General features: G+C 32.4%; 1 protein-coding gene across 4 annotated transcripts in view; it reads right to left on the bottom strand.

The window, feature by feature from the left end:
- RBBP8 (RB binding protein 8, endonuclease) overlaps nucleotides 1-16,355 on the bottom strand; it is a 72,841-nt gene that overhangs the window by 40,569 nt on the left and 15,917 nt on the right. For all 4 annotated transcript variants that reach the window (XM_016163865.2, XM_036229901.1, XM_036229902.1 and 1 more), the window contains exons 3-5: nucleotides 15,697-15,739; nucleotides 10,236-10,331; nucleotides 529-641 (exon numbers count right to left, since the gene is read on the bottom strand). In XM_016163865.2, coding sequence (XP_016019351.2) covers nucleotides 529-641; nucleotides 10,236-10,331; nucleotides 15,697-15,739 — 252 coding nt within the window. The remainder of the gene's footprint in view (nucleotides 1-528; nucleotides 642-10,235; nucleotides 10,332-15,696; nucleotides 15,740-16,355) is intronic.

The following is a 16,355-nucleotide window of genomic DNA, read 5'->3' as shown; positions in this document are numbered from 1 at the left end:
GCAAGAGAGAATATAGTTAAAAGAGAAGAAGGTTGAGAGGCATTAGAGGAGAAAAAGGTTAGGAGAAAAAGGTTAAGAGAAAAAGGCTAAGAGTGTAGGAAAATCCTATATTAAATGGGTAAGGAGCTAACTGAAAACAGAATACTCATAATAGTATATCATGAAAACTAAAACAGTATACACCTTTATCAAACACTCAATTGTCTGCTTTAACTTTACTAAATAGTTAGATTACATAAACTAAAGATAAAACCAAAGCAGCAAATATGGACATATTCAAAGGACATTTGCTTTGTCTTATAACTGGTGAGACAATGTGGACAGTATTTAGACAACTTTTTTGTACCTTATTTCTTACTCAAATAAACATGGGATTATATCTACACAAAGGGAACAAAAGACATTTGTATTTTTGCCTAAAGAAGAAAAAATATATGTAAACAGCCCATCTGATTGTAACCAATTTACTAATAGGTTTTAACAACAGTACATTATGCTTGAAATAATAAATGAAAAAAGGAAACTCACTAAGCTCTGTGATAAGTTTAAGATTCTGCTGCCGGATATTTTCAAATTCTTGCTGTTTTTTCCGCATATGTTCTTCGGTTACTGCACAGCGATCACATAATCCTGCTCTTAAGCTATGAAACAAAAACAAAGTATTTTTAGAGTGGAAGCTGAAATATAAAGGAAAAAACCTAAACTACTAAAAGATATTTCTTTATATTTAAACTCCAAGATTTTTGTACTTTATGAATAGCTGAAGAATTGACTTGACAAATAGAGAGAAAATTAACTATTTTAATGATGTACTGTAACTTTAACAAATTTTCAAGTAGGCTGAACTAATGCTACAATATTACTTTCTACAGATGGCAACTGTGAGTCAAATTCTGTAAAAATCTGCCAATTTTAAAGTCTATCCAAGGGAGCTTATTTAGCGAAGAAATTTGTTTTTATTACAGCCCAAATATTAACACCAGTACAGTACTAAGGGGCAGAATTATATCTTAGGCAAGCTTGCATCTGCTTTGCTCAGCATAGTACATAACACATAATGAGTGTGTGACATGTTTAGTTGAATTATTAAGGAAACTTAAGGAACTCCAAGTTTTTTTAAAAAAGTTACCTTATACTTTGCTCTTTTCAGTTTTTAAAAAAGCCCTGTTAGTAAAAATTCACAATGTATTATTATATTACAAAATTACAAGTAGCTTTTACTAATTATTTGTGAACACTAAAAGGAAGAGGAACATGCATGTATTGTATTGGGGAAGTGGGGCATGGAGTGAGAGGTATACTCCAAAATGTTGGTAATAGTTATCTTGTATTACAGAAGATTTTCTTCTTAGTGTTTTTCTATGTTTCAAATTTTCTATAATTTAATTATTTATAGAATCAGGAAAAAAAATATGGTTAAAAAGAAAAAGACACATACCCCACATTAGGAATTTAGAAAATACATATTCTAAGATAATAATTTCACCTCAATAACCTAAGTGAATAAGATACTAAGTATTTAAGTGTCTACAAAAATCAGAACATGGTAGTACATGCAATGAATTTTAAAAAATGTTAAGGAGATAAAATGTGAAAACTATATAACTAAAACAAAAACAACCTAGAGATTTTTTATATGAAAGTAAAAATCATATTGACAGTGTTGATAAGGGTTTAAAAAATAAAGACTGGGGGTCATAGGTTGCATTAATGAAATTAGAATTTCTAGAATGAAGGAATAATGAATTGGGCATCATGGTTTAATTGGAGTACATTCTGATGGCAGGCTAGGATGGTCCAAATCTTTGAAACTATACTGTATGATGAACAACATTTAAGTAAAGATGACAAAGTGAAAATTTGCAGCTATTTTTTGCTCGCTCCCTGAATCTCACAAAGCTACAGTAAAGATATCTGTATATATTTAAAAACAAAAGCCCATGAAGACAGGGAGAATGGGAGAGAAAACAAAAATAATTGAAAACAAGGCAGCTGGCAGACAAATAGAAACTGACCTAAGATGCTGAATCCTAAGCCAATGGTAGGAAAAATCTAGAACTGTATTGTCCAATATGGTAGCCATAGCCACATGTGGCTATTTCAATTTAAGTAAATTAAATTAAAATAAAAACTGAGCTCCTCAAGCACCCTGAAGTGCCCAATAGCTACTCGTGCTGGACACTGCAGATGTAGAACATTTCGGTCATCACGGAAAACTCTACTGGACAGTACTGACCTAAAACCAACTTAAGTTATGCTGTAGAATTCCCAGAATTCAAAAATTGGTACCAGCAATGACTAATTTGAAGCATGTTTCAAGAAACTAACATATTAACATATTCTCTCCTATATTCTGAGCAGTCAAGTGATTACCCTTTTAATTCCCAACATAAAACTAGTGGTTTCATTTCCAGAGAATCTAAGACAGTGTCTGGTCTGGAGGACACCAGGAATGGTTAAAGGTAGGAGTACAAGAGCGAAGTAAATGTAGATGCATACTAAATTCTCAGATCCTAGTTTAAGGCTTCGTCATCCACTTGGCTTCCAGAACACTGGTAGCCAGCCCTATTATACTGGCATACATCCAATTCAGCAAGAAAAATTAAGGAGTCTTCTCTAAGAAATCTGACCAGCCTAACAAGAAAGACCTAAAGATACTGACATTAGAGGACCATCAGTGTAACAGACCTGAGGGCAGATCATCACACAGTGCATGCAGCTCACAGTCCATAGCTATGCTCAGAGCTTCTAACCACTTTCATTCCCTCTCTTAAACATAAACAAATAATAAGTATCAACAGACATCTGAGAAAAGCTTATAAAATGAAAGAAACTACAGAAACCAAGACATTAAGAAAAAACAAAAAAGAAACATAAGCTATGTAGGGAGAAGAGAAAGAAAAATATCATCACCACCACCAAATTATAAATATAGGAAAATAAAAAGGTACCAAACTATGAAATGAAAACGGGATTGCCATAATAGGAAGTATTGAGGAAAAAAACAAATCTTAGAAATTAAAAACCTAACAGCAGGAAAAAAACTCAATAGAGCGTGAGAAAATAAAGTTGTGAAAATCTGAAAAAGTAGTGCCAAAGTGCAAAAACAATAAAGATATGTAAATAACATTATAATATCAGTAATAGGCTTTCCAAAAAGATCAAGTAAGGGAATGGTGTGGGAAGGCAGAAAAGAATGTTTAATCAATTCATGTTTAATGTTATTATTGATCCAACCAGATCAATAATAACATTAAACATGAATTGATTAAACATTCTAATCAAAAGGCAGAAATTATCAAATAGGACAAAAGATTAAGATCCAACTATATGCTGTCCAGTCAACACACTTTAGATTTAAAGGCACCAATAGGTCAAAAGCAAAAACATAGAAAAAGATATACCATACAAATGAAAATCAAAAGAGAACTAGAATATCTACATTAAGTAATAGCAGACAAAATAGAGAGACTTTAAGATATAAAAAGTGTTACTAGAGACAGTGAATTTTATAATAGTGTAAATTCATTAAAAAGACATAACAATCATAAACACATATGTATCTAAGACTAGAGCTCCAAAATACAGAGCAAAAACTGACAAACTTGAAGAAACTCAACAATAGTTGTAGACTTTCACCCTTAATAATGGATAAAACAAGTAATACAGAAAATCACCATAGATACAGCCAACTTCAATACACTAAAAACAATCCAGACCTGACATCTATGAAAACTCTAGCCACCACTGCAGAATACACATTCTTTTTAAGAACATTTGGAACATTTTTAGGATAGACCATTTTCTAGATCATGAAACAAGTCTCAAGCTTAAAAGCACTGAAATCATACAAAATATGTCCTTTTACCAGAATGGAATTAAATTAGAAATCAACAACAGAAGGAAATTTGGAAAATCCACAAATACATGAATCTTAAAACAATGCAATACTAAAATAAACAATGCGTTAAAAAAGAAATCACAAGGGAAATTATAATAAAATTTAAAAAATTTAAAAAATAGGGCTACAGCTGAGTGCCAGTGCCCCAGTACAAAATCCTACCTATTGGGAGCCCTCCAGGCCAAAGGATAGCTCCCCACTTTCTTACTGAAAAGTAAAGTTCCCATGGCACACACAGAGCCTCCAGCCCATGTTCCTATTCATAGGAAAATTCCTGAGGAAGGTGGAAAGTGGAAGGGCTGGGGTAAAACAGATATAGTTAAAAACAGAGTATATCGTGCCAAGTATGCAGCAATTCAAACCCAGTCTCACATTCTTAAACATAGACAACCAAAGATCACTAACTAGTGTATTGAAGTAACATTACAGAGAACAGGGAGAGGTAGGAAGAGTAGAACAGCAGACCACTGTTTTCATTATAACTATAGGACTGTATAATATACATGTATTACTTGAATAAAAATCCAAAAGGGGAAAACATAAAATATACCAAATAGTATATTATACTCCTTTTCATTATAGCATTTTAATTTAATATTATATCCTAATAAACTTAGAATGAAATCTTTTTGAGAATTAAGGTACTAAAAAGGACATACACCTCCTTATCTTTCTGCTATGATACTTAACATTTTCAGACTTCCAAGCATTTCTAAAGCTAATAGTATAGTCTATTTAAAATTCCAAATGAAATCAGAATAAAGTCTCTCTAAACTGTTCCAAAACCATGACACTGTTAAACTGTTACAAGAAGAAATTCAATTTTAACTATTTGCTTAAAATACTTCATATTTCATATTTACATTTCTCTTTTAAGACTCAAATTAATAGCTTGAGGGTCGATGTAATAAACATTCAAATAGTTGACCTGACTGTGGTAAATAATTTACACAGAGCTATTAAGCTACAGAGGCCAAAGAGCACATGACATTGAAAGGTCTTTGAAAAACATCAAAGAAGTTAAATGGCATTAAACAATTTTAATGAATGATTTAAATATCATTCTACTAGTCAGTTTGTCATTAGAAACTAAACACCTTATTGTTTCTAAGAAATCATATTTTACATAGTAAAATATTATAAAGTATGTTGGAAAACCAAACCTTGGGACCCCTAGCTTCTAAGTTTAAAAATGCCACTGCCATAGACAGTTATAAAATGAAGCAATATTCTCTAGCTTGTTTATTACTTCCAGATTTCTCCAATCAACTGTCACTCTTGATAATAATATCTGTTAAGTCAACTCCTAACCACTCACTGATCTTAGTTTGAATTTAAAAGGATGTGAGCAAATATGCTACCTCCTATTTCCATCAGCAGGGTTCCACTGCTTTTCTTTTGACTATCTTACACTGCGCTGTAAGGGAAGGAAAAAACAGCCTCATTTCCACAGGAGAATGCAATTTCAGTAGCTATAAACAGGTAAAAAGGAAAGAAGAGTAATTCCACTGGAAAGAGCTGATAGCAACATGTGTTCTTAGTTTTATTCCAGTTTGTTCATAGATCTGAAGAAATAAAAGTGTTTATTTTGCAATTAAAACTCACCTGATTAATATACACAATTGCTTTCTATAGCCCAAAAAGATTTCTTCAAATTAAAGTTAATTCAAAAGAGTTTTACTGAACACCTTCATTGATTACTGTAGGTACTAAGAATACAACAGTGGCCAACACAATGTCACTTCTTTTAAAAAGTTGAGCTTACTAGAGAAAGACAATAAAAAAGTAATTTTACAAAAGTATGATTTCAATCATGACAGTGGAAATACAGGGTACTATGAAATATAAAAGCATACAGCAGAACTTAACCAAGTTAGGAAGTCAGAAAAGGTCTCCTGAAGATTATGATGTTTAAATTCACGTCTATGAGTAAGAAGTTATTAGCAAGACAAAAGAGAGTATTTGGTCTAGTATTTGAAAAAAAGTTTCAGAACCACAAATTCTCTGATTATGAGTATCAATTTTCCCTTTTAATGACAGGTGAAATATAGTTTCCTGACTGCCAAAGATGCTTTTAAAAATATTAAAAGCTACTGGACAGTTATGGTTTAAATGCTTTGTTCAGGTTTTTTGTTTTTTTGTTTTTTAATGTATTCTATCTACTTCTCCAGGAGTGACTGTTTCTCAGATTTAGTGAAATACTATTTCTTGAAAGTTTGTAAATGTAATAATAGTAGTAGTAAAATATAAGCGAGCCACAAAAAAATTAGAAATTTTTATTATCTAATTTACCTTTACTGGGTAATTCCTTTCATCTAAACATCTCACAATATTCTTACCACATTACCACAAGAAATAAGAATCACTTCATCTACAGAAGAGTAGATAACAAGTTTCAGAATTCCTACTAGAAATGTTAACAAAAATGCATGTTGCTTTTAAGGGTCTCAGCAAAATATTAACTTTTATAGATTTGCTCTAGATACTATTCTTACCTATGATATAAAACTAAAACAAAAATTTATATAACGCATAACTTTACAAAATATTACCTACTTAGATATTCAAAGAAAATAGACTAGATAATAGGCATTGGTGTAGAGTTATTTGTTTAGGTAATTTTAGGTCAAGTGCAAATACTTTGAGATGATCAGTTAAGGTATAATTCATTTGTACAACATTTATAAAATTAAGACAATATACAGACAAGGCATCATGAAAGTAGAAACTGAGGGGTTTAGAGGTTCAAATTTAACCCAATTATACACTATGTGATTTGGGGGTTTCTTAACTCTTTCCCAGCTCAGTTTCCTCACATATAAAATGAATTTACCATCTACCACATAATGTTAATGTGAAGATTAAGTGCTAGCTGCTTGGATCCAAAGTGAGCCTTCAAAACATATCGGTTCCTACATAAAAAAAAGAAATGGTCAAATCTAGATCATTCTTAGTTTAATTACATGAGGCTTCAAGAAATAAAGAATAAATCTTAAAGTACAGCTGAAAGGAAATTTCAGATTTGTATTTGAAGAAAGGAGAGAAAAAGCATGTGTATGAAGAAATGAGCTACACTCCTTGCCCCACCTGACTCCTACCACCAAATTAATACCACATAATGAATTACAGGCCCACCTACCTGAGGACATAGAGGTGAACTGAATGAAAAGAGAACATTTAGGATAAGAAACAGCAAAGAAGCATGATATCCATATGAAATTAGTGACCACAGATCAAAAATAGAAAACGATCTAGTTTTAACAAAGTACAGAATAAAAAAAATACATATTTTTATTTTTCTCCTCCCCCAGCATGCCACTCCCTCCACATCTCCACATGTTCACCAATCTGAAAACTCCACAAAAAGATAATTTTAACAATTAACTAAATAAAAGAGAGTAATTTAGAAAATACTTCAATAGGAAGAGCCTGGAAAACAAAAATTCACTTAAGAAGGGAAACACAAAATACAAAGAATAACAGAACTAGAAGCCCAAACTTTAAATCATAAAGTGAAGAAATGATCAGAAGACACTAGAAAGGAGCGTCTTCAAGGGCTAACATGAGGAACACTGTATCTGAGGGATGAAATGGAAAGTAGGTTTATTAAGGCAATTCAAGCAACACATAATGAAAACTTTTATCTTGTCATTTTTTTCGGCATGCTGACTGTGGGCCCTAACAACTTGCTAATGTCCAACTAAACAGGAAGTATTTTGGAAACAAATACAATCAGGCCTTGAGTGTGGCAGCCACAAAAATGCATCTCCTGCTGTGAGAAGTGAAATCACTGGCCCTAGCTGTTTTGCTCTGAAATCCTTCACCTCTTTATACAAGTGAACACACCAGGCATTCCACAGTCACAACCCACCCTCTGAGTGAGTGAAGAAGGGATATTATGGTTCCAGAACTCCTCAGTGGCCTTGCTTAAGTTTCTTAAAACTGAATTTCAGCCTAAGATCCATAGAGATCTCATAGTTCTCTCAGCCTCTTCCTGCTCCCTCATTTTACCCTAGTTTCCCCCAATAGATCTCTTTAATGTCTACTGTCATCTTGATGCTTGCTTCTCAGAGAACTAGGGCTAAACCATTTAGTAGAAGCTAACCTTAAAATTTTCTTGATGTAGGAATCACTGAACAGAAAGAATTCCTGGTCTCTTGCCATTACTACCATTATTACTACCTCATTGCTCGTGGAAAGTGGTAGACTGGTAAAAATGAGAGAAAAAATATGGTGAAATAAGATAAGTAAATGCTTCAATTGCTGGAATTAAAGGCTAAGAAAGATATGCTTTTCACCCTTCTTCCCAAATCCTCTATTACATATATAGACAAAACAGAAGGAAATGCCTCACCACACTAACAGAAGAGTAACAGATGATTTCCTTTTTGATCCTGGACCAAGGGTGAGAAGGGTAGATGGCTTTCTAGCTTCCTGATGTCTCAGCTGGGAGAGACTAGATCTGGCTGTGGTATACAGTAGACTACAGTGTTAAAAGCTGGAATTATATTTAATGCTTAGGAGGAACATTATAAGTCTTTTTATACTTCTTTTATGTAATTTTACTTGCATTATCTCTAATCTTCAAAACAGCCCTGTGAAGAAGGTATGTAAGTGTCATGCCATTTGTTCCTGGCTTTTTTCCTACTCTGATAATTTCTCTTAATCTTTTTTTTTTTTTTTTTGCTGACTGGGTCTGTATCTTCATTAAACCTTAATTAGTATGCAACCCTGAGTCCTCTTTTATTCTCTCCCTATATTCTTTAAGATGCCCTTAGAAGATCTTATCCAATCTTGAGGTTTTAAATAGGATTTATACAAGGATGATGACTTTCATATTTATTTCTCTAGCTCTAATTACTACAGTTAGTTCGGACTCATATATATGATGATGTACTTGACTTTCTCTATTTAGATATAGTAGATGCTATTAGTACCCACTCATATTCCTTCAACATTCCCCTGCTTAAAGTCTCCAATAGCTTTCCATTGCAATTAAAATCCAAGCTTTTTGCCTATGTCTCTAAATAATCTAGTTATATCCCACCTTTCCAATCTTATCTCCTTTCATTTAGCCTCTTATTCATTAAGTTAGAACCATAATGGGCTTTCTGTTCCTCAAATATTTCGAAACTTATTTCCGCCCTAAGCTTTTGCATTTGTTCTCTTTTTATATCCAGTTCTTTAAATGACTGGCTCTTTTTTTTTTTTTTTTTGGTATAATTCAGGCCTTATTTCGAATGGTACCTCCTCAGAAAGGCCATCCCTTACATCCACCAGTATCCCTTCCTTTCTCAATGCCTACAGTCACTCAATTACGTTATTTAATTTTATTTTTTTATAGCACTTAAAATCTGAAGTTATGTTGTTTGTATGACTCACTCCCAACCTTTAAAAATTAAATATCAGTTCCATGACATACTAGGGATAGTATTATCCCTAGCCTTTACAGCAACACCTAGAACATAGTAAGGAATTAACTATTGTTGAATCTGAATTAAGGACACAGTCTGAAATTGGAATTCAAATTCACATCTATGATTCTGAAGCACATAGTGCTTTATTCCACAATAGGCTGCCTATTCCAGTAAATGTGCATCCACTGAGATGATGTTTACAGAAGAAGCGTACTCAACTTCAGTTTACATATGTGCAGAATATTAGATTATTCCACCACTAAAAGCACAGTAGGAAATTCAAACCACCAGCCCTCTGTAACACAAACAAAAATAGTAGTAAAAGAAAAAATATTAACTATAAAGAAGGCAAGAAATATTGTTTACTACAGGTAGTTCAAGGTCCTAAACAGCCCTTACAGTTCAGATAAGGGAATACAGCAAAATTGGGAAGCCTTTTCTATTGTAGGGTGTTAACCTCATAAAAGCAGGAAAGAAAGTCTGTACGTGGAGGGGAAGTAAGTAATAGGCATTATCTCGGGAATATTCAGAAAGAATCCCTAGACTGCCTGCAAAAGAATAAGAATCACGGGAATAAGAAAACAGGAATAGAATTGTGAAACAGTTTCACCTACTTAGAAGTAAAAATGGAATTAAAGTATCAAATAAATTAGAACATTGCTATTCTTAAGCTCATTCTACATCAAATACCAGATAAAGAAACACCATTTAAAGGGTTAATTGATGCGACTGCTGTAACAAGTGAAAAAACAAAGTTGTAAGATTACATCCTTAATATCACAAAGTATTTTTCCAAGCTGACATAATGTTGGAAAAAAGATCACTTTTGGTCTCAGAGCTGATTACAAACTAAAACCAATGTACCTTCCACTAAGGGGAAAATCATCTCTCACTTAAGACCCAAGAATCAGACTCACCGATCTTCTAAAACTTTAATGGTTTCATGAAGAACTTTCTGTTGCTCTCTCAGCTGTTGATTTTTGGTGAAGAATTCTTCAAGTCTTTGTGCATCTCTAAAAGTCAATAAATAAGTTTTTTGTTTTCTTTTAGGAAAAAAATATTCTAATAGGATGATTTTGTCATAAAAACTCCAAAGTATGGTATCACCACTTACATATATCATGAATTTGCTATATCAAAACAAACTACTTAAAAAGTAAGGTTTGAATATCTTGTTAATTGGAATTCAGATTATACTAGAATTTGCTCTGCAGTATTTTTATATACTAGAGAAGAATTATCCAAAGCACCAAGCATTCATTATTCAATGCTGGAACACAGATGAAGGAGTGGATTGTGAAGCCACCATTGATTCGATATTGTCAAAACTGCCATTAAAATGTACACTATTGTTTTGTCTACATTTGCTAATGTAAATAACATATCTCTACCTTATCATCTCTGTTCCCATTATGGGGGGGATTTGTACTTTCTATTTAATTAATTTCTGTGTTGTTTAAACTTTTTTCTGGTATTACTTTTAAACCAGGGCTTACCGTGAAGTACAACTCTTTCATTTACCAGCTGTGTGACCTGGTACAAGTAACCTATACTCCATGCCTCAAAAAATGTGGATACATTAGTATCTACCTCATATGACATTTGCAAAGACTAAGTACTAATGTACATATAGCATGCAGAACAGTCTGGAACACAAATAAGTTCTATTTAAGGTGTTTATAATGACTTTATAGTCAGGAAGAAATGAACGAAGACTTGTAAAATTTTCTTCTAGTATATTACCTGGTTACTTTCCAAGGCTGGATAATATTTTACTCCTCCACCATTATATTTTTTTTAAATCACATTATTATATAAAGCAGGCACATATTTTAACTCTAAGAAAACATTAGAAATTTAATTGGGATCTTCTGTATAGTCTTAAAGCTGAAAATATAGGACAATACATTGGGTCAAATATCTTCCTTCAGCCCCTTTAAGGGTCTAAAATATCTAAATAAACATGACAGACTACTCTGCCACAAAAAGTAGATGTCCAAATGACTATGTCAAAATGGCTAAAATGTACAATGTAATATTATTGACAGCAAAAAAAACTCAGGAGAGTAAAATAACTCAAAGTCAAAATGTCAGATATCCAACTAACAAGGTATTTCTTAAATATTGGTTAAATAGTTGATACTGAATGAAAAACCAATACATCTATGAGTGACAGCCTCCTGTTCTACAATATACTCTGGTAGCATATGTAGATATCTGAAAATTTAGAAATAATAGATAGTAACAGGTAACTGAAACTTGTTAATTTAGCTGTTCCTCATTTAATAATAATTTTTTTTTTAATACTTCTAGAAAATATATTTAATTCAGAAGCAGCCACTAGGTTTTCACTGACCCTATTTTGGGAGTATTCAATAAATATTCAACAGTCAACATTTCTACATGTTTAATTTTGTAAATGAATTTATGTAAAAAAGCAGCTTTAGCCATGTGCAGAGACAACTGTCATCAAAACACAGGTTTTGAAACAATTCAGTGATGGATAAATATAATATAGTTATTACTTTTCTAATTGCTTCTTCTGGGTGGGAATCCCTAAGGAATGTGATATCTTACCAATACAGCCACTGTAATAATATGGAGACAGGACCTCCTAAATGTTGCTGTACCTTGTCTACTATAAAATATTCTGGGAAAAGGGGATTATGATAATATAGGCAAACCCAAGCTCCTGGTCTCACAATGAAAAAAACCTAACTTATTACAACATAAAGCATCCCTTTAATTCTCTGATTATTCAGGGCATTTAGTTACTTATCTGTGCTTCCAAAATGTATAACCCCAAGCTACCTGAGGTACAGAGTAATTACAATATATATTAAAAGGCTGCTACGAGGATCATATAACTCTAAACTATACAGTCAAGTAAGACAGTATCATCAGCTACTGAATAACCAGCTGAATTTCCACTCTTTAAAATTCAGAAGTGTTATAGGTAGTTTTTGAGAAAGTAACACCCAATAGTCGTTTACAAATTTAAAAAGGTTTTTCATGTAGCTGTTTGCTTAGAGGTGTACAGAAATACATTTTGTACATAAAGTCTGTTATAAAATGCATGTTTGTCATAAGCAAATCGAGATATTTTCTGATTATGTCTAGTTATTCAATTTGCAGGGAAATGATTCTGATTCTAGCTAAAAGGAAATACAATTTTATAGCTATATGATTTATAGCTATATTATTACAGGGAAAATTTATTTAAAATAGTAATATTTTAGAAAATAAAATTACCAGGCCTATATAAAGGATCCATTTTAATAAAAATAAATTCCTTCAAAAAATTTTAATGAGCATAGCTTAAAATGTATAATCAGATAGCCAACACATTTTCTTGATTTTAGTATTGCTTCTTAAAAGTGACCAACATTTTGACTCTAAAGGATGTCATTCTAATCAATGGTTGTTAATCTAGCATTTACAAGATCACTAATTTCAACACTAAACCAAGGAACACTATAAAGAGGTCATTGTCTAACTCCTAATCAACTTTGAAACATTACACTTTTAGTATCAGAAAAGGTCAGAGAAAACAAGAATTCTTATGTAGTGTTATTATGTGCATAAAAAAGGAAACTTGTAGAATAACTCAAACAAACAGTAATTAGCTATTTAGTTTGGTATGTGTTAAATCACCATACCAAGTCACTGATAGTACTCAATTTCTGATTAACAATGCTTGTAGCAGCCATCACTACCTGGGCTATAAACAAAAGTGAAGATAAAAACAACAGAATAAGTAAGTGTATTTCATAACAATTTTTAATCCCAAATCACTCAAATAAAATATTTTCACCAGTATAAAAAAGGCTATTTACTCCTAAATGAAACAAAGATATTTTCCCAAGTTCAGGTGGATAGAAAAAGAGAAATCTTACTTATTAATTAAGAAAATAATCTATTTTCCTCATTCAACTGATGCAATTTCATATTTATTTTTGGAATAATTTTTATTACAGGGAAAATTTATACACAGTTTTCTGCAACTATTCAGATAATTCTAACATACATATAAGGTAATACCATCAATATTAATTAAAGTGCATTAAAAAGCTGGATGGTTTTTGATATCCCTATTGCCCACAGAAACAAAGCAAAATTTGTGTCATAAAAGGGAACCTTGCCTTAAGAGCTGCATTGGCTACTGTTCTCTGAGCCGCAGGAGCATCTAAATGTCTAAATGTAGTTACATTTTTTGTTGCCTATCCAACAATCATCTCCTTATTCTTTGCTAAAAGAATAGCAATTTTTCTCAATTTCTAGTAGCTGCTTGGAGAGAAGTTATCTGTCCAGGCTCAATGGATGAAATCTTTAAAAAGTTTTTTAATGTTTCATCTTAAAATAACTTTAGACTTACAAATAAGTTATAAACATAGAACAAAGAGTGCCTGTATACCTATTATCTGGCTTTTCAGAATGTTAGTACCTTGCAAAACAATAATACAATTATCAAAATAAAAAAAGTAACACAGATACAATACCATTACCTAATCTACAGACCTTATTCAAATTTCTCTTCCCTCTAATATTATTTTTCTGTTCCAAGCCAGGATCCTACATTGCGTATAATGTCACGTCTCCTCGAACCTGAGACAATTTCTTTATCTTTGTCTTTCATCTCTGTCTTTGATGCTTTTGAAAAGTATTGGCCATTTCTTTTGTTGATTGTCCTTCAAGTAAGGTTTGTCTGGTCTTTCCCATGATAAAATTTGGGCTGTGCATTTTTGGTAAGGATACAACAGAAGTAATGCTGCATTCTTGATGTATCACATCAGGAGGTACATGAAGCCAACATATCTGATTACCAGTGATGTTAACTTTAATTATTTGATGGAGATGAAGTCTGCCTGGTCTCTCCACTGTAATAATTTTCTCTTTGCAATTATTAAGTATCCTGTGGGAGATACTTTGAGTAATTTGCAAAACTTATACTAAAAAAGAACTGTCCATTTATTCCACAGGTAGAATATTTCATGATTATCATTATTTCATTGTTCAGATTTTCCTAGATTTATCCATTAGAGGGGTTTTGGGTTTTTTTAAAGTTCTTTTTTGTATTTTTTCAACATGTCCCCATTTTTTTTTTTTTTTTTTTTTTACCGTTTTCTTATTTTCTGTTCTAGCTCATCTTGTACTTTGCATACCCCCAATGAGCACACGTGAAGTCCCAAAATCAGACAATTCTCCAAAGAGCCTTGATTTCTTTTTAGAAATCAAGATCTGGGCTTCAGGTGTACTCATTGCAACTGCGAATCACTGTTTCTAGGCCCTCTCAATGGACCAAGCCTAGGAAATGTATGTGTGTCTTCACATCTATTAACACATATCTATATCTATTTCTATATGTATTCACCCATATATTCATACTAATAACTCCAATTCCTACCCAGCAGCAGAGGGTTCATTCTAGCCTTCTCCTCTTGTTAACCCCTTTCTCCTGAGAGGGTAAAACCTGGCTCTCAATATCAATAATGTATTTACTTATTTGCTCAGTCCTAGAATACATATAGATACATATAGTGTTAGAATCTTTATTAGTCTAAGCGAATCACTTTAACTTAATTCCCTTTGCTAGTTATTGTTTAGGAATGCACAGCACACACAATAATCATTAGTGAGTCAGAGGAAGTCTGATGGGGGCTGCTTCTGCAAAACTTTTATAATTAGTAAAAAGGAACACAAGGAGATTCTGCAAGTGATAACCAGAATGATGATGGTCATCTTGTCATTTTGTAGTGAGCGACAACTAAAAAGGCAAGCCAAAACACTAAAGATGGCAGAGAAGAAAGACAGAAATAACCCGTGTCTTTGATGATCTTTCAGTCACTGAATAACCCATCCTAGAATCTCCCTACTTTGGACCTTTTATGTGAAAGAATATGTTTTCCTTGCTGTAAAAGTCACTTCTAGTGGCTTACTTTGTTCACAGTAAGAAATTATCCTAATAAGGTATATACATCCTAAACTTACTACTCAGAAATGATTTAATTTCCTCAATAAGTAAAAAAATATCTCTCCATTGTGGGAACTGAATGGCTTTACCATAGAAACAGAGATATAAATTATTCTATGGGTAAGGATGTTGCAGGTGTTGATCATAGCTGAGAAAAGGATTTTGTTGACAGATCAAAATGAATTTACAGGTCAGTTCTTGTCTTAAATACTTTATAAAAGTTACATATTAAAATCATATTAAAATATAAATATAAGCAAATGTTAACTAAGATTATACTCAGAATGATTAAGTTATTCTTTTTACTTTAAAAGTCTGAAAAATTTGATGTCAGCTATCCAAGGTTCACACTAAGTAAAGCTAATTTCCTTATAAATAAGACAAAAGTGTTATATATTGATACTTACAAAATTCGTTCCTTTTTCAGTTTAGTTACTTTTACTTGTAAACCTGAAAAATAAAAAGGAAATAAACCACAGTATTTTATTTATACATTTCCCTATTTCTTAAGCAGTTAATCTAAGTTTCTTTGAGTCTAATGCTACATTATTAAGTCACTTGAGTCTGGCCTCTGAAAAATGGGCCAGGTCCCATTAGTTTGAAGAGAGTTATTTCCCTTACTTGTACCCTGAGGTCACAAAAGTATATCTGTAACATTATTGCTTTTAGTCTATTATATGACAGCCAAGTAGAATGAAATTTTCTCTACCTAAAGTGAGTTACCTCCTTTCTAATAGCAAGGGCAAGCATGTAATTAGAAGTTCACTATAAATGAAGTTCTATGTTCTGACACAGCCAATGTACTTGCTAACAGCAATAGTGCTCATGTAGGCTCAAGTCTTCTGGGATTAAAATAGATTGTGGCAGGAAGTCCTGGACTAGAAGCAAAATTGCTTACAAAAAGAACTTAACAATGGGCACTAGTGTTTTATCTCAAGATATCTGTAATAGTTATTTTTAATTTTAACTGATTCTGACACAAAACATAACAAGACCACTGCCTCTGGGACTTAGGTAGTTATTGTGAAGAAACCATGCTAATGGGCACTAAAACTGTAAGGAAGAT

The sequence above is a fragment of the Rousettus aegyptiacus genome, unplaced genomic scaffold, assembly GCF_014176215.1.
Source record: "Rousettus aegyptiacus isolate mRouAeg1 unplaced genomic scaffold, mRouAeg1.p scaffold_m13_p_12, whole genome shotgun sequence".
Taxonomy (NCBI): Eukaryota; Metazoa; Chordata; class Mammalia; order Chiroptera; family Pteropodidae; genus Rousettus; species Rousettus aegyptiacus.
The sequence above is the reverse complement of the archived record's forward strand: the minus strand, read 5'-3'. Positions and strand labels throughout refer to the sequence as shown.